The sequence below is a fragment of the Anguilla anguilla genome, chromosome 8 (assembly GCF_013347855.1).
Source record: "Anguilla anguilla isolate fAngAng1 chromosome 8, fAngAng1.pri, whole genome shotgun sequence".
Classification (NCBI taxonomy): Eukaryota; Metazoa; Chordata; class Actinopteri; order Anguilliformes; family Anguillidae; genus Anguilla; species Anguilla anguilla.
In genome coordinates, this window is record NC_049208.1 from 9600961 (window position 1) to 9625910 (window position 24950).

The 24950-nt window shown below is 43.9% G+C and overlaps 1 protein-coding gene across 8 annotated transcripts in view; it reads left to right on the forward strand.

Annotated features, from left to right (window-relative positions):
* The first annotated feature begins 8077 nt into the window (after positions 1–8077).
* Positions 8078–24950, forward strand: part of asap1a (ArfGAP with SH3 domain, ankyrin repeat and PH domain 1a) — a 103844-nt gene continuing 86971 nt past the window's right edge. For 3 of the 8 annotated variants that reach the window (XM_035429673.1, XM_035429680.1, XM_035429676.1), the window contains exons 1-3: positions 8080–8397; positions 8888–8974; positions 10829–10955. In XM_035429673.1, the coding sequence (XP_035285564.1) occupies positions 8916–8974; positions 10829–10955 (186 nt within the window). In that variant the 5' untranslated portion in view covers positions 8080–8397; positions 8888–8915. Of the gene's footprint in view, positions 8398–8887; positions 8975–10219; positions 10956–24950 lie in introns of those variants that run through there. The other 5 variants (XM_035429679.1, XM_035429674.1, XM_035429675.1 and 2 more) reach the window with 4 other exon arrangements.

Sequence of the window (24950 nt, forward strand, 5' to 3'; positions counted from 1 at the left end):
GTGACAACGTAATCCCAGGACAATGTCTTGACATTGCAGCAATCCAATCAAAAACCCTGACTGCAAAGGAAAGGGAATTCAGCACTGTGTATTAGAGATGGAAATATGAACACTTTTCTGCCTCCATCTACAGTATCTTGGGGCATATTTTCTTTTGTATGTCCACAGTAAAGGATCTTTGTGACATCATCTTTGTAAAAAAAAAAAAGAAAAAAGTGCTATACAAATAAAATTGAATTAAACTGAATAACAGTGCAGAACAGTACAGGATAGTGATACAAATCATGCTCATCAATTGATTTTTGTATATACACATTCTCCTACTTTGTTTCTAACTATAACACACTAAAATAGACTGCAAATATCTTTCTTAACTGTTATTTGTGAGTGTGCACTGCATAAGTCAGAAAGTTCCAATTCTTCATCCCACAAAGTAAAAAAAAAAAAACAACAAAAAAAAAACAAACTATTCCTGATTAGCCTGCTTTTCGCCATGTCCAGTACTTTTGAATATCATTATGGAAACCAGCAGAAACCAGCCCTAGCCTGGGCTGGGGTGTCCTGAAGTTATACAAAGTTGATAGAAACCTTTGCCCTGTTTATTTAGTCTTGAATCAAGCTTATTTTGCACACAGCAATAATTATTTTAGTTGCTAGTCACTGTTATTATGCAAGTATTAGCGTCATCTAGTGTTAAATTTTAGCATAGCACCACAGTGTTCCGGTTTACACTGCTATAAATATATACTGTGCTTGGAAAAGGATTACATTTTTATGAAGGCCTCATTGATTTTGAGTGACCACTTCTGCCGTGGCTCACATAAGGAAACTGTCTCCTTCAGTCCCCTTGCTATGTACTTGAGTTTGACACCATTCAAAACTCTGCATGTGGCTGATACAAATTACATACAACTTGGATCCGCACCCCGATGAAGTCAAATTTATCCCAATTGTACACCATCAGTACTAGCGACTTTTAAATAAAGGCTTTAATATGTTCCTAAAAAGGAAGGACATTCTTTTCTTGGCTATTTGCCTTGAGGTTTCCAAGTCCCACCTGGGATGGTTTTGAATGACTATTGTAAGACTGGGACTGGGAATGATCAATTTGGTTAAATTAAGCAGTGATTAATTGAATTAAGCCCAGGAGAGTTTATGGCATCAGTGAACCTGCTGGTCTGGAAACCTATGGGATTAGGGTTAGGCACTGGAGACTCATTTCCCCTGGGTTATCAACTGTCACTTTCAGACCTGTTTTCATGAACAGCTTTTTCACAAATTACTTCCTGCAAACAAGTGTCCTATAAACCTGTAAACTTGCATTCTGCTTGTGCTTTAGACGATGTACTAGAGTTAGACCAATGGTGAAACCTAAAATTAAATACATACCAATACAATTTTTAATTCTTGCCAAAAAGAGACAACTCCAAGAATGAAACCATAGTGACAGTCACAGATATCCTCAATATGATAAAAATTAATGTGAATTCTGGTCGGCTTCATGAAGATCTAGTTGAGGTGCTAGGCCCAAAAATAATTAAGTATTCTTTTAATATTCTCCTACCTCTTGTTGGCCAAAGAAAATAAGTAAGGGTATTGCTCACAACAATAAACAAGGCCAGTTCAACAGCACAACCTTACTTCACATCTTTAATAAAAACATTTTGCCATGATAAAATATATGAAGTGAGGTTGCTGACCACCTGAGGCTGATTCATTTTATGAGTAATATCATCCCCATTTATTTTTCCAAGCAGAGGTAGGGCTACCTTGATAACAGACACCATTGATATTGGATTTGCACCACAAATAATGTTTCTGGCTTTTTTGTTCTGCGATGTTGACAACGAAAGTTATTTTCATATGCCCCATATAAATGTATCTTCACTGCTAAGAAAAGAGTAGCATAGGTGCTATATTTGTCCTCCACAGTGTCATTTACACTTAAATTTCATTAAGGAAATGGTTGCTGGCTTTAATCTTTGGCACGATTGCACACGCTGATGTTCTGTAGGTTAATTTTAAGCTACAGCATAGGTTAATTAAACATAAGCTTAATTCGTTTTTTTTTTTTTTTTAATTATTTGACATATTCATACATATGATGATTTATTTATTCTCAGGCACACGTAATCTCAAACTGTGTTTGTCATTGGCAAACATGCTAAAAATGTCTAATAACTAATTCATCACTTACAGCGTTTGGAGCACTACCAGATAGTGAACAAGAAATTGAAACACTGATGTAAAATAATTTCATTGAGTATTGGGCAAACACGCGTGATCAATCTGTATAAGCTATGGTGTACAATATTACTTTTCCATGAAAAGGTCAATCAACTTGCACTTGCCTAATGAAAGTGTCTCATTTCATTATGAAAGTGGCATCATTCCAGAATGTTCCATGGGAGATTGGGCTCGGATGGGGACTAGCAGGTCATGATATATGGGTAATGTCAGGGCCACTGGATGGATATCTATGATCCATGGATTGGGGCTTTGCTATCCTAAAAGGCACCACTCTCTGTGAGCAAGAAATGCTTTAACGTGGGATGAACATGATCTCTCTCTGCACATAAAATAATGATTGACATTAAGCTTACCTTCTGAGGGCATGAGTGCCCCGAAACGATGCCAGGACACGTGTGCTACACCATTACAGAACCACTAGAACCCCATCACTGTTGAAAAACTGTTGTTTCCTTTTTGGCTGGACCGCAACAGCGGGGCCAGCCCTACAAATGCGAATGTCTGTGACTGAGTGACTGAGTGAGTGATGAAGTTACACCATTGGTCGGGCGAGTTATGAAGTTACGCCATTGGTCGGCCGGATCACGTGTGTTAGGTCCAGCCATATACTAGACTAACCTGGTCTTGTTTGCTTAGGGTACATCCACAAAGGAAGGGGAATGTCCAGGTTTATTATATATTCCCACATTGACCACCAGATGGCTGTCCCGATCAACGCACAAAACAAGGGCTATGCTTAGCTTATTTCTGTATAATTAATCTCCATGAAGGTAAAATAAACTCATTGTAATTTGGTGGTGTGATAACATTTGAAAAATTTATATAATGTTGTCTAGCTATATTTCATGGATATGAATTGTGATAAATAAGTTTAAGTAAAATTTTAAAAAATTATGTAAAAGGTCTATAGTGTTACTTCAACTACTGTGAACTCAAACAAACCTTCTGCTTTCAAAATCTTTGGCAAAGACCATGCTTGGAAGGCAATGTGTAATAGAGATTGATTTAATGCCCTGATCATCAACTGAAGGACTTTACATATATATCTACATATATATGTATATATATATATATATATATATATATATATATATATAAATTTGTTAAGCTTTGGAGCTGGATGATAAGTTCCTGCTTCTCTGTACATTCTCTGTAATTATTCTCTCCATTTACCTAACAGGAACTGAAATATGGACAGGACATGCATCTCAGTATCCTGTATTTCTCTCCTTAGCACAGCTGATCCATTCCTCCTCACTGTAATCCCTCTTTTTTAATAAGTCATTATCTGCGCTTCAGGAGATTTGACTACACTGTCTCAGGGGCCATGACAGTGCAACTGTCAGCTGAACAAGACACCATAGACCACGTGACTCCAGCTACGTGATTAGTCAGTTTCCCTGTAAGACCTTTTTTTCCCCCCACAAATCATTGTTTAATTCTCTTCTTACACACAGTACTCTTTGTTTTGCCAGGGCCGAGGAGAGCTCCGCTTGATTAGAAAGAACACTCGCTGTTGTAGAAGGACGCTTTGATGTGCCCAAGAACGCATTCCATTGGGTAATTACGGAGATGTTTCGCCAATTATAACAGTAATAAAATAGAAATCAATTGAGTGCTGCTCACAAAAGCCTATACGTGGGGCAGGAGACAGCTAATCAATGACGGTATCTCCCGGAATTTACCGTGACCCAAATGACCCGGTGCTGTTATTAAACCTAAGAAAAATGACCATTGGCCCACTGATTCACCAGTCACCTCCACAAAGAAACACTCATTTTGAGGCCTGATTTGTTTCTAAATTACCATTTTTTTAAAATCAGCAATCAAATGCATTATTATTCAAATAAACAATCTGTGTGTAAAACAGATTAGACGCTGCTTCAGTGCATTTCCAAAAACATTCATTCATTACTGGGACTTTGATCACTGCTGTATGTCAGCGAACACAATTATCTGACTTTATTGAGTATTAATGGCTTTGATACAAGCCTGAAAAGCACGCAAGAGCACAAACAAGGGTAAACGACTCCTCTTATTGTGAAGTAGGAGTACCGTAGCTGGCTCACCACTGAACTTCAGTCTTGATTGAATCCCACTGATTTGATCCTCATCTCTTGGGCAGGAACAGTTATAATGAGAACATTAACCCCCTGAGGCCCAACAGAAAAAAAAAACATATTTAAAAATTTTGTTCACATAATACAACTACCATGGATGAAATTGTAAATATTACAAAGGTAACTATTTGATTATCAACCTTCAGTTTATCTAAGTGTGTCTCTAAAAATAAATAAATAAATAATGTAACCTTTTCCATCTGATTTCTGATAACTCCTTACATGTAGTTAATAGACAGATGAGTTTGCATCCTTAAACAAGTAGACTAGACATAGGGTCATTGGTGCTTTCATGAAGATGGCAGCCTGTCCTACCTATTTCTTAATCTTGTTTTTCTGGGGAGGTGGTTATTTACCCATTTGAAGAACTAAAGAAGCCTCATGCTGACTTTGCTCCATTAACTGTTTGTGAAAAATCATGGGTGGCCACTTTTTCAGTTTTTTTTTGTTTTGTTTTTCCTACTGCTTCTTTCAGCACCTGAATTGATAGTTCACAGTATTTTTCTCTCTCCATGATATGGCAAGGCGTGTACAAATCAGCGCTCAAGGTAAAGATGCAACTCAGAGCAGCATCCCATCAAGACCTGCACTTTGAATGAAACGCTTTGTCCAAATCCCTCTAACACCAGCTGGATTCTGCATTGTGCTCGAGGAATTTTCCAGATGCTTCAGTGATTGACAGCCCCCTCCCCCCCCAAGCCCTAAAACCTAGTGCTCATCCTTAGCTCAGAAAGCATGTGACATTCCCATAGCATGGCGTCACGGCAACATCCTGGCATAGACACAAGAATGCTACACTTCAGCTGCTATCCTGCCAGCCCTGCGCATGGCTGCAGTGTCCTCACAATTCAGCGAACGCTGCACCACCTCTATGACTAAACAAAACGCTAAGGGGGCACTTGGAATTCACCTCATGTGCTGGAAAAATTTGGGCCCCATGCAGTCAAAGACAGGCACTATTTTCCTCTGACTACAGAGATGACACAACAGGTTTGGGATGGCCACAGTCCCTACCCCCGCTATCTGTACCAGGAAATGTCACCCATCACCCCCTCCCGCCCTCCGTCCCCCCAACCCCAGTTGGTCTTAATAGCTTATCCTGATGGGACGAATGGCTTTTTCCAGTGCAGGTGTCTGTTATTATGTGGCGTCAGCAAGTTTTTAATGAGACCTACTGTGTTCGAGGGCACAGAGTGGATTTTCTGCCTTACGGTACCCCTCGGTCATATTACTCTTTGCGTGGGTCGTCTCAAACGGCCCATTGTTTCATTGCAACTTCCAAAGACACACATTATTTCCATAAGGCATCGGCCATTTGGCTCCTGTTTGAAGATCACCGAGGGAACAGTTCGGAAGAAAAATAAAAACTCACCGCGCAATTATAATTTAAGCCATCTGATCGGAGCTGGAAATATATGCTGATGTACGCTTTTTGAAACAACACAACTTTAAATTAAAGTCCACGGAAAGCGTTTCATTATGAATGTCACAAGCACACAATAAGCTGTAAAGGGCATGTTGTTACTACCTCAGTCATAAGTTCGTGTTTACATATGTCACTTGCGTGTGTTTCTTATTTCCGGTTGTCATCTAATTGGACGTTTCCGTATCCGGTTGCTCGGCTTCAAAACGCCACCGTTTGCCGCTTTTCGAACTCGTCGTTAGTGGGTTGTACTGAGTGATTTGCTTGTTTGACTTTGCGTATTCGACCCTATCTTTGTTTGACTCAGAATCCCGCCTAGCTCTTCTGGTAGTCTGATTCTTGCCTGAGAGCTTCTAGTTTATTTGCCCCGTGATTTCGTGTTTCTTACCATTCGCTCGATTTCGATCCTCACCTAGCCCGTCTGCTTTGTTTGCTGATTGGAATTTGCGTTTGACCTTACGCTCGTTTTTACCTCGAATCACGTTTTGTCCTCTGTTCATCGTATAGTGCTCCGGTTAGTTAGTGTGTTACCAGCTGTACTAAAAATCCTGCCATTAGGACAATTTTGTTATTTTGCTTTATTTTTTTACTTTATTGTTTTTGAAGCTACTCTGGGCGGAGATTTAAGGCTCCGTATTTAGTAGCCTACGGTATTCTGGCCTTTTTAGTTTCCAACTATTCCGAAACCCGGCTTGTGCAAGTAACCTTAGACTAGCCAGCATTCAGTCAGATTTGGATTGGCAGATGGGGACCGGAGTTACTGGTCGGTTTGCAGTACGTTTTCCTTTCCCATTTCCCTTATTTACCCTGTTACCGTCTGACACTGGACCAGGCCTTAACTGCCTTTAGCAATACTGCTGTTGATAAAGATGTTAGAGGCATCAGATGGCAGGGAACAATGGGCCTGGCCACATAAGCAAAGCTATTGGGCCACAGCATTACAGAAAAAATAACACTCAAAACGGAAAACTGGAGGCCAGTAACGACCTACCAGTAACATTCTTCCTAAATTTAGGCTACTGCTGTATTCGACTAATTTGAAGTGCATTGTGTCTTCATAGACCTACATTATTGGAACTAAGGATTCTGAGGACACTGCAATCATTTTGTTTAAAAAAATCCTGTAATCTGATTGGTTCTATAACGTTTTTTTTTTTTTTTTTTGCCAGCATAATGTCATATGGCAGCAAACAATAAATAAATGGACAGTGACAGCATCTGATTGTTCCCTGATGGCGCAGGCGCATATTCCTGCCATAATTTTGACGTACTCACGCCTCTCTGGAAGTTGTTCAGACTAAGAGTACCCTCATATTAGTGTCAATTCCAAATTGGGAGAACTTTAAACTTAAATTTCCAGATTGAATTGACAGCCCAAATGTTAATAAGAGACTTAATGAGTCTGCTGTCGATAATGTTCTGAGGGTACAGGTGTCAATGTTCCCTCCCTTCCTTTTGTCGTCATTTCACTGATATGATCTGTGACTGATTGGCAGTGTGAGCTTTCTGCCTCATTGCTTTCGCCTTTACATGCTCTCTCTATTGATCAAGGTATAGGAAGAAATTAAGACGTGACTCCACAGTTTATGGACGCAAGCCAGGGCCAGCGGAGGATGGGCTCCCCCTCTTTTCAGCCAGGTTTCTTATCATTTGGGGAGTTTTTTTTTCTCGCCAGAGCGTTTATCTTCCCACTGGGGAGCACTTTGCCCTCAATGGTCGTTCGCGTTTAGGAGGTTCATGTCTGTTCAGGCCAGTGTCTTTGTGACAGTGTCTCTGTAATAATATATTTAAAAAGCGCCATGGAATTTGAATTAAATCATTCTATTTCCCAAATATCTGTTCCACCACGCGGACAAATGGATGGACGGTGGGGGAAGCAGCACGTGCTGTTGTTCCTGGCCCCGTTCCACTCTGCAGAGGTCAGGAGCGGAAACGGCGGTTTTACTGATTGATGAAATGCAGACACCAAAAAAATTGTTTGACACAAGAGCTGCGATTTCTTATTTTGTCCTCTCCAATAGAGCAGGGTCACGCGAATTCGTTTTGTTTGTAACTGCTTTACAACCCCCTTGGTGTAGCATGTTTACATATCACGACATTGTAAAATACTGATGTTTATTTTACGTTCTCCTCGTGTTATATGAAATGAGAAATACGCCCTCCCGGTGCTTAATTCCCAAAAAAATGGGACGAGCGAAGACACGTAGTTCTGTGGCGAGTGTTTACCCATATCTCAGATTTCCTGTTTGAGCAGTTTTGGGTTTCCTCAGTTCCTGTTCAGTTAGCCCCCCAGATCCGGTCCATTGTAACTGGTTCTTTCCCCCCGCCTGCTCACATGGTAGATTTTTTCCTTCCTGTCCGTGCGGGGCTGCTGATCTATCCGCGGGACCCATATGGCGAGAAATCACTGCTCTTTTCCCCAACTCTTTTGGCAGTAAATGAACGCGTTATTTTCCCCCATCTGCTGTCGCTGGATTAAGGGACGCATAACAAAATGAACTGACTATGGTGCCGTTTGGATATATTCTACCTTTCTTCGACAAACCACGGGATTTAGATTTACTGTACAAAGTGCGGGTTGCGGTTGAAATTGCAGCAGTCTTGGTAAGTTACTGAGTAAATTAGGCGTGGCTGTTATTTCACTGTTAAAACATTATGGCTTTTCGAATTGGCCGCAGTCCTTTTAGCGCTTAGTTTATCTATGTAGCCTAGTTAAACTTTGGCATTAGGCTATAGTTGCATGAATGGGACCATTTCATTTATCGGTTTGTATTTAATCGAATCAGACGTCTGTCTGATGGAATGTGTTGTAGCCTCATGAAACCGTTATTTGTGGGAATGATGTCTTACCCCAGCCATTGATTGATTTACGCACACGTTTGGTTTATTAATAAGGTTAGTTTATACCTGTTTATAGCCAACTTTATATTTATTAGCCCTCTTCACGAATTTGCACTTATGTCGGAACTTAATGGAGCAGTGTCACAAACCTAATGTCTCTGCAGAAAGGTAGGCTAATGTAGTCCGTTTATTACAACAATAGTGAGTAAGCTTGCGGTAAGTTCTTACATTTCTTTGTGTTTATTTAATTTAGGTTATTTTAATAAGGTGACTATAAAGTCATGAGATCATCAGCCTCCCGCTTATCAAGTTTTTCGTCAAAAGATTCCCTATGGAGCCGGTAAGTACTTTATCTTCTGTGAGTTCCAGTTTTTTATAGTAGTCTAATTATGCCATAAATACACGACATATGAATGTTTGGTTGGTCCCGTTTTCCCCCTTAACGTTTTATACTCTTGCATTCACTTGGAGCCAACCACAATTTGTTTCTGTGTGTGTTTTCATTTAGAAATTAATAGGCTGAATAATTTTAAATATGTATGAATCACTTAGATTTTTGGCATTTTAAATGTATGTGTATTTACTTTTTGGACAAGTTGCCAGCACTAGTGATCTTCCTTGGAGGATTTACACGCGTTACAACATACCGCCTGTAGGCTGCGCAATTGCAACGTTGAATCCGCTGACTCAGTCGCGAGAGTAACTGGTGAATGAAGTTGGCTACGTCAGTTTACAGATGTGAAAACACGTGGGGCTTGCCTGTTAACTCACTGTAAACCGTTACTTTTATCTGAATAGTTTCACAGCTGCCAGGCTTTTCGGGAATTAAAAATAAAATACCGGATCATCGATTCGTATTGCCTACGTGCTTCTTGAAGTTAATAGCGGAAAAATACGGAGTCTAATGGCCAAATGATTAAAGCTTTTAAGTTGGCAAATGCGAGAGGGGCCATGTTACCTCATTTTGGGATTACTGTCGTTCATTGGATATGAAGCACTAGCCCCTTCCCATGAAAAGCACTGCAAAGTAACACGTGAGTGATGCTCTGAAATTGGCTGGACTTTCTGTACATGAAAGGCTGATATGCGGTTACTGTGTTATGGGGTTAACGTAAGATGTTACTAACCCACAGTGGCATATGTCCTACATGAAGATGTGGTTTCATCCGTGCCCCACGATTGCACGGGCAAGAGCTATGCAGAGAAATACGGTTTTCAACGGATGAATTTCCTCTGTGTGCCCCCCCCAACAAAGGATTCTATAGTCTCTGAGCGATGACCCAATCCGAACAATCCGATTGGTTGGGATGCACATTCTCTGCATAGGGTAGCAACCGCAACTATCTTAGGCTGTTTTAGACCTGTCCTACATTATGAAACTGCGCAAAGGAAATGCTGTCTTTACAACGCTTTCTTTACATGCAGCTGCAGGCTACACGTAGCATGCCCGTTGTAACTATTCCTCGAATTATTATACTTGTGGGCCTGATTCCCGAAACATTCTCCATTCTGCACCTGCTTCGGCGTCGCTGCGCTTTTATTTCAGAATAAGGGCGGCCCCGACGTTATTGTTTGTGATCCGAAGCATGCGCAGAGTTCTTCCTTGTTTATCCCCGTGATTGACGGTGGGTGGGTGGAAGCCAAGGCAGAGGGAGTTTGCGTGCTTGTGTCAGAAAGCAGAGATCGTACGGGGAGGAAAACCGGGGAAAGAAAGAGGGGAAAAAATAGCCGAAAACGCACTGGCTGAAAGGAACGCTTCAGTAATCGTTTGCTTTATTCTCGAACATAGCCACGACAGTAACGGCAGGATATTAGAATACCGGAAAACGGAATGAGGACATCTGTTACCCCATCTTACAGCGTATGTCGGTGGAGCAAGGGACAAAACTGAACCGTTGTTTTGTGGATAGGTTACAATTAATCATAAGCAGAGACTGTAAAGACAGGAGGCGATTGAAATTGTGCACAGTCCCCATCATCAAGGGGACAGAAAAGTCTGCAAGGAAGCAATTCAATGAACCAAAAAATATTAGATTTATTATAAATTATATAATCGTTCGTGCTGTTTATCATTTAGTTTCCTTTCCCATTTTAGAGGAAGGTGTCTGGACATTCACTTCCTAAGTTGTTTTTAATGATTCAGGTTTCCTGAAATTTTCTCCATCCTTTTTTTCTGGGCGATTGCGTGCGGAAGAATGCCGGATCAGATCTCGGTGTCCGAGTTTCTTTCGGAAACAACGGAGGATTACAACTCTCCCACGACGTCCAGCTTTACGACCCGCCTGCAGAGCTGTCGGAACACCGTTAATGTTCTGGAAGAGGTAAGGCCCACTCATTTTGACCCGGGATGACAGGGACAGTCTCCAAGAGCACACTGCGATAATAACAGCTGACCCGTCTGTGCGTCATGTTGCCCGTGGCCAATGCAACCGTGTGGCACACGCATCTGTTGTTACATATTTATATGCAGTTTCTATTTAGCTAGTGATGCGCATTTTTTTACGTGCGTGTTCCGCACAGTGCATGCATCCCGCGCCTAAACAGTCTCAGATTGATTGCTTTCGGTGTGCAGAACCTTCTTGTTGGAGGGGGTACATAACTGTTAATGCTTGTGCAAGCAAGGTTGTTGTTGGAAACAAGTTGAGGTAATAATGCTGTCTCTAAGCATTTACAAAACGCGAATAAAAGCCAGGGGTGTTCTCTCTTCACACGTCAGTTATTTTTATCATAGGAATGTCTGACAAGTAGGCTAACCGTATCTATTTGGCGCTGTGCCAGAGGTTATCATAACGCCTGTGTAATTTATTACTGTAGCTGATACAGAGGATATAAACTGGACTTGTATATGCAAATAGCCTACACTAGGAAGTCCCCTCCTTCGGACACACGATAACATTGATAAGGTCTGTAATGTCCAATATCACTACAAGGTCAATTTTATGCGTGCTTTAATATAAGCTGGATGTGAACTTTTTGCAGAAACGTTTTCAACGTGTTAGCAACTGTTTTGTGCAGCAAGATTAATTCCCTATTTTGTTTTTGTGGCAGAGATAAAAAGGAACTGTCTAATTAAAATTAATTATTTATTTGTCCTCTGTTGTATTTTATACTATGTATACTCTGGTGGTAGTTTCTGCATGACTGTACTCAGGCCACGTCTCGTTATGAAAATGAAACGCTGGGAATGATAAATATACTGGGTAAGCAGCTTTTAAATGCTATACAAGTTGAAGTGAAAGCTGTTGTAACTGTGGGATCATCGCTTGTAGCAGTCACTGGGGAAATGCGCCGTTGGATCATTGACGTGTCAAATTTCGTGGATGGTTTGGACAGGTTGCTCACCTGCGTAGGTCAAAGGTTGTCTGGGCATATTCAGGAGATCTGCCGTGGGCTGACAGGGAGAGGTTCGCTTTCTGGTTCACTCTAGAATGTTCTTTGGGTTGGCGCGAGTGCCTGCAGTTATGGCACGCGTGATAACCGAACGACACTGAATTTACATGGCTTCTCAGTATCACAAAACGAGGAGCAGGCTGCGCTGCGTCTGATCGGTAGAAACGGTCAACAGTACACTTCAAACATCAGCGTGTGACGTGTTTCTTAGGCAAATTAATTGGAGGGGTGTGTCAATTGTCATCAAAGACCTTTGTGCACTTCAAAAGAATTGGAAAGGGACGATCTGTCTGCTGTTCGGGTTCAGTGCCAGCCTGTTTTTAAGTCCAGACTGTGCCAGAGGCCGTTTCTCGCTTGGCTGAACATTCGATTAAGGCCCAAGTGGTGCCGTAAGCATCCTGAAAAGGTCAGAGCAGCCGATTGGTTGGGCAGGTGATTCCTTGTATTCACGTTTGTTGTGTCACATGACTGCTCCCTAATTGGAATTATCTGGTTTTCTCATTGCATTAAAGGCATTTAGCAGATGCTTTCGTCCAGAGCGACTTACACAGCTATTTGTATTTTTCTTACATAGCACCCATTTATATAGCTGGACATGTACTGAAACAATGCAAACTAAGTACAATGGTAGTGCCCTACCTGGGAATCAAACCTGCAACCAGTTCTTGTAGCTTTTTAGATTTTTCTTACATAGCATACATTTGTATGGCTGGATATATGCTGAAACAGTGCAGGCTAAGTACAACGGCATTGCCTTACCTGGGAATCAAACCTGCAACCAATTACTTTACCATTGCTCCACACTGCAAGCCTACTACGTGCTGATGTCTAATGCACATCCATTGCATATTAGCCGAGTGCACAGTTTCGTTTTCTGCTGTGGCTGGAATGCACTGTTCCAGCCAGTGACACCTGCTGCAGTGTCAGTAGCAAACAAAACGTCAGCCAAATGTTTTTTTTTTTTTTTTTACATCACGGCCAGTTATGGCTGACACCTTCTCGGTGGGGCTGGAGGGAGCCTGAAATCTGCTGTGCGGAAAAATGAATGCTGTTGAACCGGACAGAGCTGGTCTCTCGCCTCTGCAGAAGCACTGCTCTGTGCATTCTCGGGCTCTCCTGATTATTTTTTCCCCCCCCCTCCTACCTGTGAGCGTGAACCTCGTTCACGGTACATTAGCGTTCGTCCCCCAGGGTGGACATGACTGGAGCAGACACTCGAGGGCCATTGAACTCCACGTCACCCCCCCCCCCCCCCCCCCCCCCCATGCAGTTTCTGAGATTGGGCTTGTTCACTGGGAATGTAGAATTCAAAGGGGGGGGGGGGGGGGGGGGGGGGGGGGGGGGCAGGCAGCCAGATCATGCACCTTTCTTTATTAAATTCAGGTTCCCATTGCTAATTTGTTTTGTACATTTAGTTAATGTAAGGCCAGCACACAAAGCCGATGACTCCAGATGAGATGCGCTTCCTGATTGCTGGAATAAATTAGCATTTTATTGTCATTCAGTTCTGACATTCAGCATCTACCCACACAGACCCAAAGGGTACTGAAACAATACACAATTAATGCTGAGAACCTAGTGGTCTCTTTGGAAAATACTGTTGAGGTTAACTTGATTATTGAATAGACTGTTGTTAAACGTAATTAAGCAGATGCATAACTACGACGTTGTAGTGTGTTCTGCTTCTGTCGATTTGTTTCACAGTACAGATGCTGAAGTGATGGCCTCTTCATGCCCGATACCGGTCGTTGCTAGCCTATGTGTTTGTTCAGCGTGATGTATTGGAACCCTTGCACTTAACAATGCCGTGGTGAAAAACATAGCCAGGGTTCTTATTGGGAAAAAGCTATTTCTGTGCCATATAGCGTGATATTTTTTGGACGATTTGTTTCAGCAGGATGAAAATGAGCGTGTACCGCTATTTGTAGCATTATATCATAACGTGCATTTCCAGCAAACGGCGTCCACTAGGTGGACATTTATTCAGGACTACGAATGGGGAAAGGCTACACAGGTAAAGCTTGCTGTGCATTGGGCTCTACTAAGACTTATGAGCCCCAAACTACAAGAACAGCAACTTGCTACCAATAAAAGGTACCCTGTGTATTTTTATTTTGCTTGGGGTCTGGAAAGACAGCCATTCGCCCCTCAGTTGCTGATCAGCCAATTCACACAGGACTTTATTCTTATGGATGTGTATACAGAAGTCTTAGGCAGCTGTGTACCGATGTGTAGATCAAGGGGTGTCCAATCTTATCAGAATGGTGCTGGTGTGGGGGCAGGTTTTTTTGTTTTAGCCCAACACTAAAATGCCTGATTCTGCTTCTCGATTTCCATGATTAGTTACGTTACGTTATGTTATTAGTTAATCATTTGATTTGGGTGTCTTACTGCTGGGCTAATGCAAATCCACACCTGCCCTTTTTGGATAAGATTTGACACCCCAGGTGTTGAAGCATTGGAATTATTTTAAGATGATTAGGAATTGTGGACGCATTGTGGACACATTGTGGATGTCTGCGAAATGATTCCGTATCATGTGCCTTCAGAAATGATCGAAATATTAAACGTAGGAAGAAAGTACAGTAATCTGTTATGTTTCATTTTCATATTGATAACACGGATACGAAATTTAGATCTTCATTTTAGGACAATAGCCGTTCTGATAAGTATGAAAATTAGATCTTAATTGTGTGTCGATTACCATACTGTCTTATCAGGGATAGGGCTAGAATAATTTTAATTATCTCCTTGCACAGAATAACCATTCAGTGTGATAAATCACAAAAACATAAACACCGGGAAGCTCAATGTTTTAATTAAAAAAATAAAAAAAAATAAATAAATAAATAACTGGAGCCATGGAATTTGTTGTTCAGTTTTTGGCTTTAATCCATCCGTATTGGGAAACCTCATTACTGAAGATTTTTTTGTTTTTTTTTTTTTGTTTTAAGAGTGAAATGGGTAGCTGGGGGCATTGTCCTTGTTTTGTTTTGTCTCTCTGAGATGTGGGTGTTTGTGTATAAAAAGGCGATTACAGTGGCCACATTTTGGTTTTGGCTAGAGGGCATGGTGGTCATCAGCATTTTTGACTGATTATTCAGAACGGGCTTAAAGTAATGTAGGGAGGTACAGTGTATTGATATACCAACGATCATTTGCAGCAGTGTCTTGTTGAACATTACGCATTCTTTTATTGTGATGTTTTTGTTTTTTAATGTATCTGTACTGGGGAGGAAAACTCCACTATCGTACCCTGTTGAATATCTCTTCACCAGATATGAGAGAGTTGGACAATGCAATGCATTTTTAATCAGCTTTGAAAAAACAATCTACTTGATGTATGTTTGGTTAATGAAGTCATACAGCTTCCCGGTGTTTATTGTCCTGCATTTACTGTTTTTTTTTTTTTTTCATAGAGATCTTGCACGCAATTTCAATCTCTTTAACCTGGACCCTGGTGCCTAATTGTAGCCTGATATCTTTTCAGAGAACGATAATCAACGGTTTTGCATTTTGTTTCCTTCGGGAGACCTGTATTTATTGAAATGACGTGGGTACATAATGTGACTTTTTTTTTTTTTCTTCTCCGGCTACTCTACATTGTCATTGTGCAATGGCTGTTTCCTCTGTGCGAGGGCTTTGCAATCAGTCCCACATCCACTAATTTGTGAATTGCTGCAAGCGCACTGAGATGTAAATTGCCATGGCGATCGTGACCCAGTTTCCTGCTCATCATGTTTATTCATCAGCGCACACTTACGGTGCGCAGACACATTTCTCCAACTTATTTTTCCTCTTTTTGAATAACAAGCAGTGACATCTCGCACGTACCACTTGTGCCTCATTGCTAAACGCTAACTTCTTTCACTCGGTTGCGTTATTTATGCATAAAAAATATAAAACTAGGGCGTAACGTTTATATAAAAAAAAAAAATAAATAAAAAAAAAAGAGGACCTCGGGCGTTGGCACAGCTGTTTGGAAACGAGGTTTGTTTGTCCTGCGCATGGTTTGGGCCGCTTTGATTTCCCCGGTGTAATGAAGAAGGGTTCACGTTGTGAATCGCCTATCTGGATTTCTGCTTAAGAGTTTAGAAACTGGCGTAAACTGGAAACACATGTCGGACGGGCCTCCGCGTGCGCAGAGGCGGCAGTAGCTGTTTTTGGAATTCTCACCGAGGAATCACATGATGCGCTCTGTTATACCAGGAACAGAGCAGCTGAATCCTGTTTTTGTTTTTTTTCCCCCTCTCAGAAAAAGGGTGGAACCCTGAGTTTGGCAACTTTGATCTCACAGTGAAGAAGGCTGATACCTTTTTTTATTATTTTATTATTATTTTTTTTAAGGTCCAGAACTATCCTTCAGTGCGCATTACCCTGCAGATGTATAAAATAGTTGAACTAAGGTCATCTTGCGCTTCCCGTTCGAGTGGTTTGACAGGACATTTCCATATGTGGACTTATGTCATCTCCTAAATCTTGTGATATAGCTATTTTATACACTTCACTGCTTCTCCTCATAAACTAGCCTGCGATGTGTCCGGTGTTTCTCCACGCCTCTCTTCTGGACAGTATTTTGGCAGTTTAGACTGTATGGTCACAGGTTCAATTCCCGGGTAGGACACTGCCGTTGTACCCTCGAGCAAGATACTTAACCTGCATTGCTTCAGTATGTATCCAGCTGTATAAATGGATGAAATGTAAAAAATGCAATGTCAAATATTGTGTAGGCTAAGTTGCTCTGGATAAGAGCGTCTGCTAAATGCCTGTAATGTAATGTGTAAGCTTCGGTCATCTCCTGCAGTGTTGTGACATGCATCTATTCTACATCCTACACCACATATGTTGTAGCGTTCAGCAGAATACAGAAACCACAGTATTTCCTCCGCATGTGATGTGCTTAGCATTGGTTTTTTTTTTGTCCTGTTTGCTTGGCTCTAACAGTGGCAGATATGTTTCTGAACATGGTACCATGTTAGCTCACTGAACAGGTGCATCATGGTCCTGTTTCAGTGAGCAGGGTGCGTCCGTCTCTCGTCGCACACTTATCTTGTTATGGCATTTATGGAGCTCTTGGAAAAACGGCAGCAGGCAGCAGTCTGAACAAAACGTGTTGGATGTTGTCCTTGCTCTACCCTCTCTCCCCTGTCATCATCCTGAGTGTGTTTACGGGATGAAACGCACCCATGGGGTGATGTCTGTGTGTGGCTTTTTGGGATAGTTACAGGGTCCATGCATTGAGATGCTGGATTCATATCTGTACTTTTCCCATAAATCGGTGAGCCGTAGAAGTAATTAGCGGATATCGGCCTACTTTAGCTATCTGATTAGCTATCAGTTCAGCAGTTTATATCTAGATGCTGTGTCAGATAATGACTTTTCGACCCCCTCTGCGTTTTGGGTAGGGAAGAAATGGTTTCGAGGTACAGTGGTCTTTTGTGTTCTGTGTGAAATTGACCGTGCCCTTAACAGTGGGAGAGACTGTAATTTGTCATAAGCTACTGAGCAGGATGGTATACATCAGGACTGGAGGCTCGACAGGGCTCCCACAGGTCCCCTTTTGATTTCTTTGCTTCCACCTGACATCCCTGACTTTGCCACCTCATTTTTATGAGCTGTTTTGGTAACCCGTTAAATCTTGCTTTGCCCGTTTCAGTAAAAAATCGCGAACTGACTTCAAAGCAAGCTTTACTGGCTGTGACTCTTATTGTGCTACATAAAGAATTCCAGGCATACAGGTAAGGTTGAAGTGGCAATGCCCACTGCTGACAAGCTGGTAAGCAAGTGCCAATGTTGGCGGAATTTCTGAAATTATTTTTGTGAGTGTGGACTGAGGGCCTTTAGCCTTTAAACTGTGATGAAAAAAATTGGCGTACTGGTGCATTCTGGGATAAAATGAAAGTTATTAATGAGGTTGATTTTTCTGAAAGTTCACTGGCCTGTTTGTTTAAGGCCTGTTAATACATCATAAACCGTCATATAAGGGAACTCTTGACAGCCGACATCCATCACTTTTAATGAGGAGGAAGTTTCACACTGGGCAACAGATTGCTCTTAATGTCGTGTGTTTTTGATCAACCTCTAAAAAAGGAATTTCTCTTCAGTTCTTAAAAGTTGTCAGCGGCATTGGGTCGGGGCTCAATTAGCAATGATATTGTTGGCCGTACGGCTACCCTCTCTGCTCTGGAATCTGTTTTTATGAAGGGGGGTGTTAAAGGAGCGACGCATTTAATGACTTGTCAGTAGCTTGCGTTGAAATTGAAATGTAAGAAGTGCTGGGTGTAGTCAGCTCGGTGGTTTGGAGGTGGGCCACGGAAGCCGTTTTGGCTGCCTTCGACCCCGTAGAGAACGGGACGCGGCAGCATTTACATCACAGCGCTGCAGCCCGGCCTCCCTCTTTAAATCGGGTTATAAATTCCTGGGTCCGACGGTCCGTCGGGCCGCTGGAGCCTCCTGTTTTGATATGCTGGCCCGGGGTATTTACTCCAGCGGGCCCGTCAGCGCTTCCTGGAATCGCCTGCTCCCCGTCACGAGCGACTTAATCACCCCCCCCCCCCCCCCCCCCCTCCAGGACGGGAGAGATCTGATGTCCCGAGGCTTCCTTGGCTCATCTGATGAGGCTCACCCCCCCCCCCCCCATGTGATGAGGCTAACGCCAACGTCTCTGGGAAGTGAGAGGATGGGGATGTTATTGGCGCAGTTAGGCCGACTTGTCATAAAATGAGGAAGTGTGTCCCTTGGCAGGGGAGGTTATTTTTTCCTTCATTTGAAGCACTTCTCTCAGCCTCCTTGTCTCCTGGCATGGAGAGAGAGAGAGGGTGTATTTTTTGTGCCTGTTTTTCATTGGTAGAGGTAGGCCTATATGGAATATAATATTTCATACCTGTCACCTCCATGCGTTTATTTTTTTGGTTGATGGCACTCTTCACACCTGCTGAAAACCAGCTATTGAATGCAGTTGGACAGACTGTGCCGAGGCAAAGATGGCTGAACACCGCTGGTGTTTTTTCACCTACGCATGCAGGCGTGGGGTTGCTCGTGTAGCATTTAATTGGTGAAAGGGTCATATTTTAGAGGCCTCTTCCATTTTCCTGACTTTTTCTGCGGCATCATCCTAATGTGTTGTCTCTGAGTGCTGGGTTTTAGATAAACACTGCGGCTCTGTCCTACTTATAATCTCCAGTTTTTGGCACAGGCCTCATGAATTTGGCCTCGGACGGAGCGCTAAATCGGTCAGGGCTCTTGTGAAAGAGTCTCGTAGACGCCGCCTGAGGCGGGCGTCAGTTGGAAGGCTGCGCCGTCGTCACCCCGCGTCGCTCTTCGCCTGCTTTGACTGCGGACAGAGGCGTGGCGTGGCGTGACGCGCACTTGGCGGGAGTCTGCGGCCGCCGTGTTCGCCATGACCGGGGGGACTCGTGGGAAAGCGCTCGCTCTGCCCGCCCCGCGTAGCGGCGGCGGCGGCGGCGTCGTCGTCGTCGTGCTAAAACCGTCGCTACGGTCGCTCTGTGTGGCGACGGGCCGTGCGAACCTCTCCCTTCCTTATTTCTCTAATTAATCAGTTTTTCTTTTGTCTGCCCTGGCTGGTGAATTATGCATGGGAGCCCAGTGCATTTTTAATGGTGAGAAACCCAAGGGATGCTGGGAGAAGGAGCATCTCTTGGCTTTCTGTTACGGCTCCTGATGGTTTCCCGTCCTTTTCGAACATCCAAAAGGGATGGACACTTTTGGCTCTACTGCTGTGAAAAATACCCACATTCACATACTGTAGAGAACGGGCTCATGCCAGGTTTTGGGGGGTCAAAGGAGACCGTTTTTCTGATTTATCCAAGTGCTTGGGTGCTCAGTGACTGCTCAGTGTGTGGATGCTCAGTGTGTGGATGCTCAGTGAATGCTCAGTGTGTGGATGCTCACTGTGTGAATGCTCAGGGTGTGAATGCTCACTGTGTGAATGCTCAGTGTGTGGATGCTCTGTGAATGTGGAGTGTGTGGATGCTCAGTGTGTGGATGCTCTGTGAATGCTCAGTGTGTGGATGCTCTGAATGCTCAGGGTGTGGATGCTCTGAACGCTTGGCGACAGTACGTCCTGTTCTTTCAGTGGCATCTCCGCTTACTACACTATTGCGTCAGCGCGTGCTTGTCCTTGTCAAACCCCGTTTGGGCGAAGATAATCACAACTGCACTATATACTGCTGGCCTCAGAAATGTACTTCACTTCTTGTGCAAAGCATTTCATGGTTTAAGCTGAATTAACTTTATCATCCAGCTGCCATAAGGGCTTTAGGTTTTCTTTTTTTTCTTAGATCTTCATCTAATGCCAGAGGATTCCATCACCCCACTCAACATGTGTAGCAAAGTAGTAATGATGAAAAATATTTATATTAACGATGACATCATTACTTTGCTTGTAACTGTGTAGTTGATGGCACGCCGATTACAGTGGACAATTTAAGCACATAAACACAAGTTATTATTTTGATAAAATGATGCTGTTCTCCTGTTAAACATTCCGTCCCATTCCCTTGTGCGTAGTTCCTGCACTGCGTGCGTTTCAAAACTAAATATCAGTTTCCCAGCTGTGGAACAGCAACCGGAGCCTCCTGCCAAAAAAAAAAAAAAAAAAAAAAGTGGTATTTGTGTATGAACAGAAAGCAAGAATTCTCATTGTAAAACCATTATGTGAATGGCTGTCGCATCCGATTGAGATTTCAGATTGGCGACTGGCTGCTAAAAATAGCCCGGTTGTCTTAGCGCGTGTGTTTATATAACGGGGGGGGGGAGGGGCCTGGCCTGGCCTGGCCTGATCCGAAGCTGCTGAGGCAGTAGAGGGTGAAAGGCTGGATTAACCCACTTTTCCTTGGCCAGCGTGCACCTGCAGGCTTGGCCAGGGGCTGGGCCGCTTGCTTCAAAGTGGCTTTGAGATTTACCCACAATGCACCTGGGGGGTCACCGGCTTTGTGATCGGAATCTTATTTTGAAATGACGGCCCGTTCAGTAGGCTTCCTTTCGGCAGTCAGAGGAAGGGGTGGGGAGGGGGGGTGCCTTGGCTTTTGATGAATGAAAACGGCGAAAACATTTGTTGTGAGGTTTCTGGTTACTGGGGGTGTGGAGCCCTGTGATGAGTCATCTATTCTGTCTCTTCAAACTCTCGACAGCACAAATGCCTCTTTCCCCACTTTGGTAGCTTGTGTGCTTAAAAGTGGGGTTTTTGTGGTATTTCATAACCATGCTGTGAATTGAGAGTGAATCTCAGAGTTGTGTTTGTGTGCCGCTGGACCCCCGGTGGAGAATGTGTACCCCCTCCGAATATCGTTGCATTATCCCTCTGCAGTTGATCGGACATTTGAGGCTATTGCTTGGTCTCGGACACGCCTGCGCTGCATGATGTGGCAATGAAGCAGCAGAACACTTCTGGTCCTGTTTTCACTGTTATGCCTTGAAGAAAAACAGACAGAGAGACTGCTGCTGTCATCCAGTCTGCTCCAGTGCTGCATGCGACTTCATCACAAAGACAGACCTGACCCCAGGAGCGTTTCTGTAGTCTGCTGAATTCAGCCACACACAGGATATCCCCCGGCTCCTGTACATGCTACAGACATGCATTTAAACACAAACTCACACACACACGTACACGCAATTAAACCATCATCTATTCAGCCGAGTTAAGGTTCCACTTGCATCTTGTCAGCGTTGAAACCGTAATGTTATTTGTTTGCAAATGTATTTTCTCGCTCGAGAGCACAACACGCTGTAAGCAAAACACTTCACTTTGGGGGTGTGGGCCGACAGCATCGTTAAAAGCGTCGGAGTGACAGCGAGATGCCTGGCGGCTTCACTGCTGCCCAAGCTTAGTGTTTACTCGGCCTGTTTTCACTGTTTGCGCCGCCGCACGCTAGCCCGTTTGCGCCGCCGCACGCTAGCCCGTTTGCGCCGCCGCACGCTAGCCCGTTTGCGCCGCCGCACGCTAGCCCGTTTGCACCGTGCGCTAGCCCGTTTACACCGTGCGCTAGCCCGTTTGCTTGTCTGGCAGGTTGAGGAACTTTCCGGCTACGTTTCTACGTCGCCGCAACGCGTGGGTTTCCCATGATGCATTGCAGGCCCTGCTGTCGTGCTGCCGTTCTCGCAACGTTGCGGTGACGTTATGAGGTGCAAGAGTGGCGGCTAATCCTCTCCTCCCCTCCGCGCTCCAGTCACCTGACGGCAGATCACTTCAGTGGCACCTCGGTAGGGAGAGACGCAGTCGGACGCTCCCATCGCTCACGTCGCGCAGATGACCGATATCCCTGCGCAGTCGGGCCTACCAGGACGGGGAAGGGTTTGATTTAAAAGCTGCTGAAAGGTTGCTACCTCTGTGTGATGTACGGCCTCCGTTTTCTCGGGGGAAGTTCACGAGAGAAATCAATCGGCTGGCCTCGGTCCTCTCTGGCGCACGCGCCCGGGGCATCGATTGCGTTCACGAGTTCTGCTGCTGTTACCGGATTGGTTTTTTTTTTTTTTTTTTTTTTTTTTTGTCTGTGTGTGATTGTGGTTTCCCTGGCAGAAAGAAAAAAATTTAATGTACAACAGAGGAGTGAGACTTAGCGCCTGAAAAGTAGTCGGTAAATCGATAATTGTACGACCCAATAAAATGTTGCTGTAGTTATGTGTTAATGTGGCAGATCCAGCTTAGTTGAATTTACAATGGCACGTCTTAATAAGGCTGTGAGGACATGCCACAGGAAAAAGTCATTTCTGCTGAGGAGATCTGGATCCAGTTTCCCTGCAGCAGCCCTGTAGTGAGTTTCTCGGCAGAACTGGAGCAAGACGAGCTGGAGAGAGAAGGGACCCTCCCCCACCCCCCACCCCACCCAACCCCCCCATGACTGTCGCGAGGGTTCTTTTACAGGGTATCGGGTTCGGCCTAAACTGTGTCTGTCAGCCTTTTGGTTCAGCCAGCCGGTGCTGTGGTGACAGTGAGAGAGCGCTAAGGCTGCTCAGATTCCCACACACACACCAGTCAGCATCGCCGTCTTCCCTCATTACACTGAGCTCATCTGTTCTACTGGACTCTCAAATTTCAGCTCGTAGGTTCCCTCCAGTTGTGATCCCGCAGTGCACTAAAATGTTGCTTCCCATTTTCGGAAAAGGCTTACTCTTGGTGTTGTAGCCCAAGTAATGTTTTTAAACTGCAAGCATTATCTAGTCAGTCTTTATCAGTGAATGTTCTCTACTTCCAACGTTGTTAATGGTATGTTGTCTTCACAAGGATTTTACTATGGAATAACACATTGTGTTCCTGTAGTAAACTCATCTTTATCACTTTGTTGCTCAGCAGATAGGGCTGCTGTTGTTAAAAATTCACCTTGAGAGTATTTCTGCTACATTTTGCACAATGTACTAGTGGGCTTGTTTGTAGGATTTATGGGTCTAATATTCAAATTTGTAGTGCAAAGTTGCTGTTTGATCACAGTGGAGAGCAAACTGTATTGGTTATGACTGCTGTAGTGCTTTAGTTACTGCCTGCGTAGAGAGGTAATGAAGCTCTTTCTGCTCCCGCTGAGGCATTATTTTTAGGTGCGCTGAATCACAGAGGAAGTCAGAGGTTCTGAGGAAGAAAATTAATTTAAGGGGGAAATTGTTCAACTTTGGGTGCCGTAAATGAGAAGTGAGAATTACTGGAATGCGTGACTACCTTTCGCAGATTTAATGGCAGAGTGTAATTTTTTTAGGATTCTGAAATATCTTGGCAGTGCTGCGTGTCTTATCCTGTTAAAGGGATTGTTCACATTCTGGTTTTTAAAAAATATATGTTATATAAAATGTATGTTTTTGATTAGCCCAATGGTTTTTGTGTGCAATGAAGGGTATTTTAGATGCAGAAGTTCATGATGACCTGCTGACTTTGCAGTGGCATGTATAGGCGCTTTCAAAGGTTGGAGTTTTAAGCAAGAGAATCGATTTCAAAGTGACTTCCCTCCAGCTTGTACAGTGATGTTTAGCCTCCGGTGGGTATAAAGCTGCTGGGTCATAAGAAGCTTATGTGTCTAAAATATCCTTCACTGAACTCGAAAAAATTGTCTGGTCCAAATGGAAAAAATATCAGAAAGTACAAAACTATCCATTCAGGCCCCACAGGATGGTATTGAATCCCTACTGTGCCAGTGCCAACAATTGGCTCTGGTGTCACCCAGAGAAGGAAGGGTTTCAGTCCGCCCACCTAAAAAATTTGACAGCCATTATTTTAGAGTGCCTTCCTCCATTCACCCAATCTGAGCCCTGTCCAGAAAGTGTGCTGCAGTCTTGTTTTGTCTTCCTCTTTCGGCAAATGCTAAAATGAAACCATGTTCAGGGCGGGTATTCTGCCCGGTGCCAGAGTACCGTTCCTTTAGAGCCACGCTGTCTCCAGACCTCCGCCATGTTGTGCTGCCGGAGCCGGGCCATTAAACCCGCCTCGCCGTGGTGACTCACAGGCCGGGGCTTGGTATCATTTGTATCAGCAGTAGTCATGAAGGCAGATATCTTCTATTAATATTATTGTGTGTGTGTTTTTTGTTTTTTTGTAATAGCTATTTTCTCTGGAATTGAAAGCCCAGTTAGGGTGACAGAGCGCAGCGTCCAGCCCCCTCTCATTCCCCTGCAGGGACGTCGTGGCGTTAGTCACCTCTGAGCGAAAGGCGAGTCAGAGGAGACGTCCTCACAGGCCCACACGCACCAGCTGAGTCCTCCTCCACGTTCAAACGGACGGCTGTTCTTTACCCCCCCCCCCCCCCGTTTGCATTGGTCCTGCTTTCATCCTTCAGGACAGACTGATCAAAACCCCCCCCCCCCCAGCCTGTCCGTCCCCCCCCAGCCTGTCACCGCTGCTCTGTGTCCGCACGGTGGTCGGGGGGGGGGGGGGGGGGGGGGGGAAGGGGGGAGGGGTTTGGGTTTTCGAGAGCGACGCGTGATGA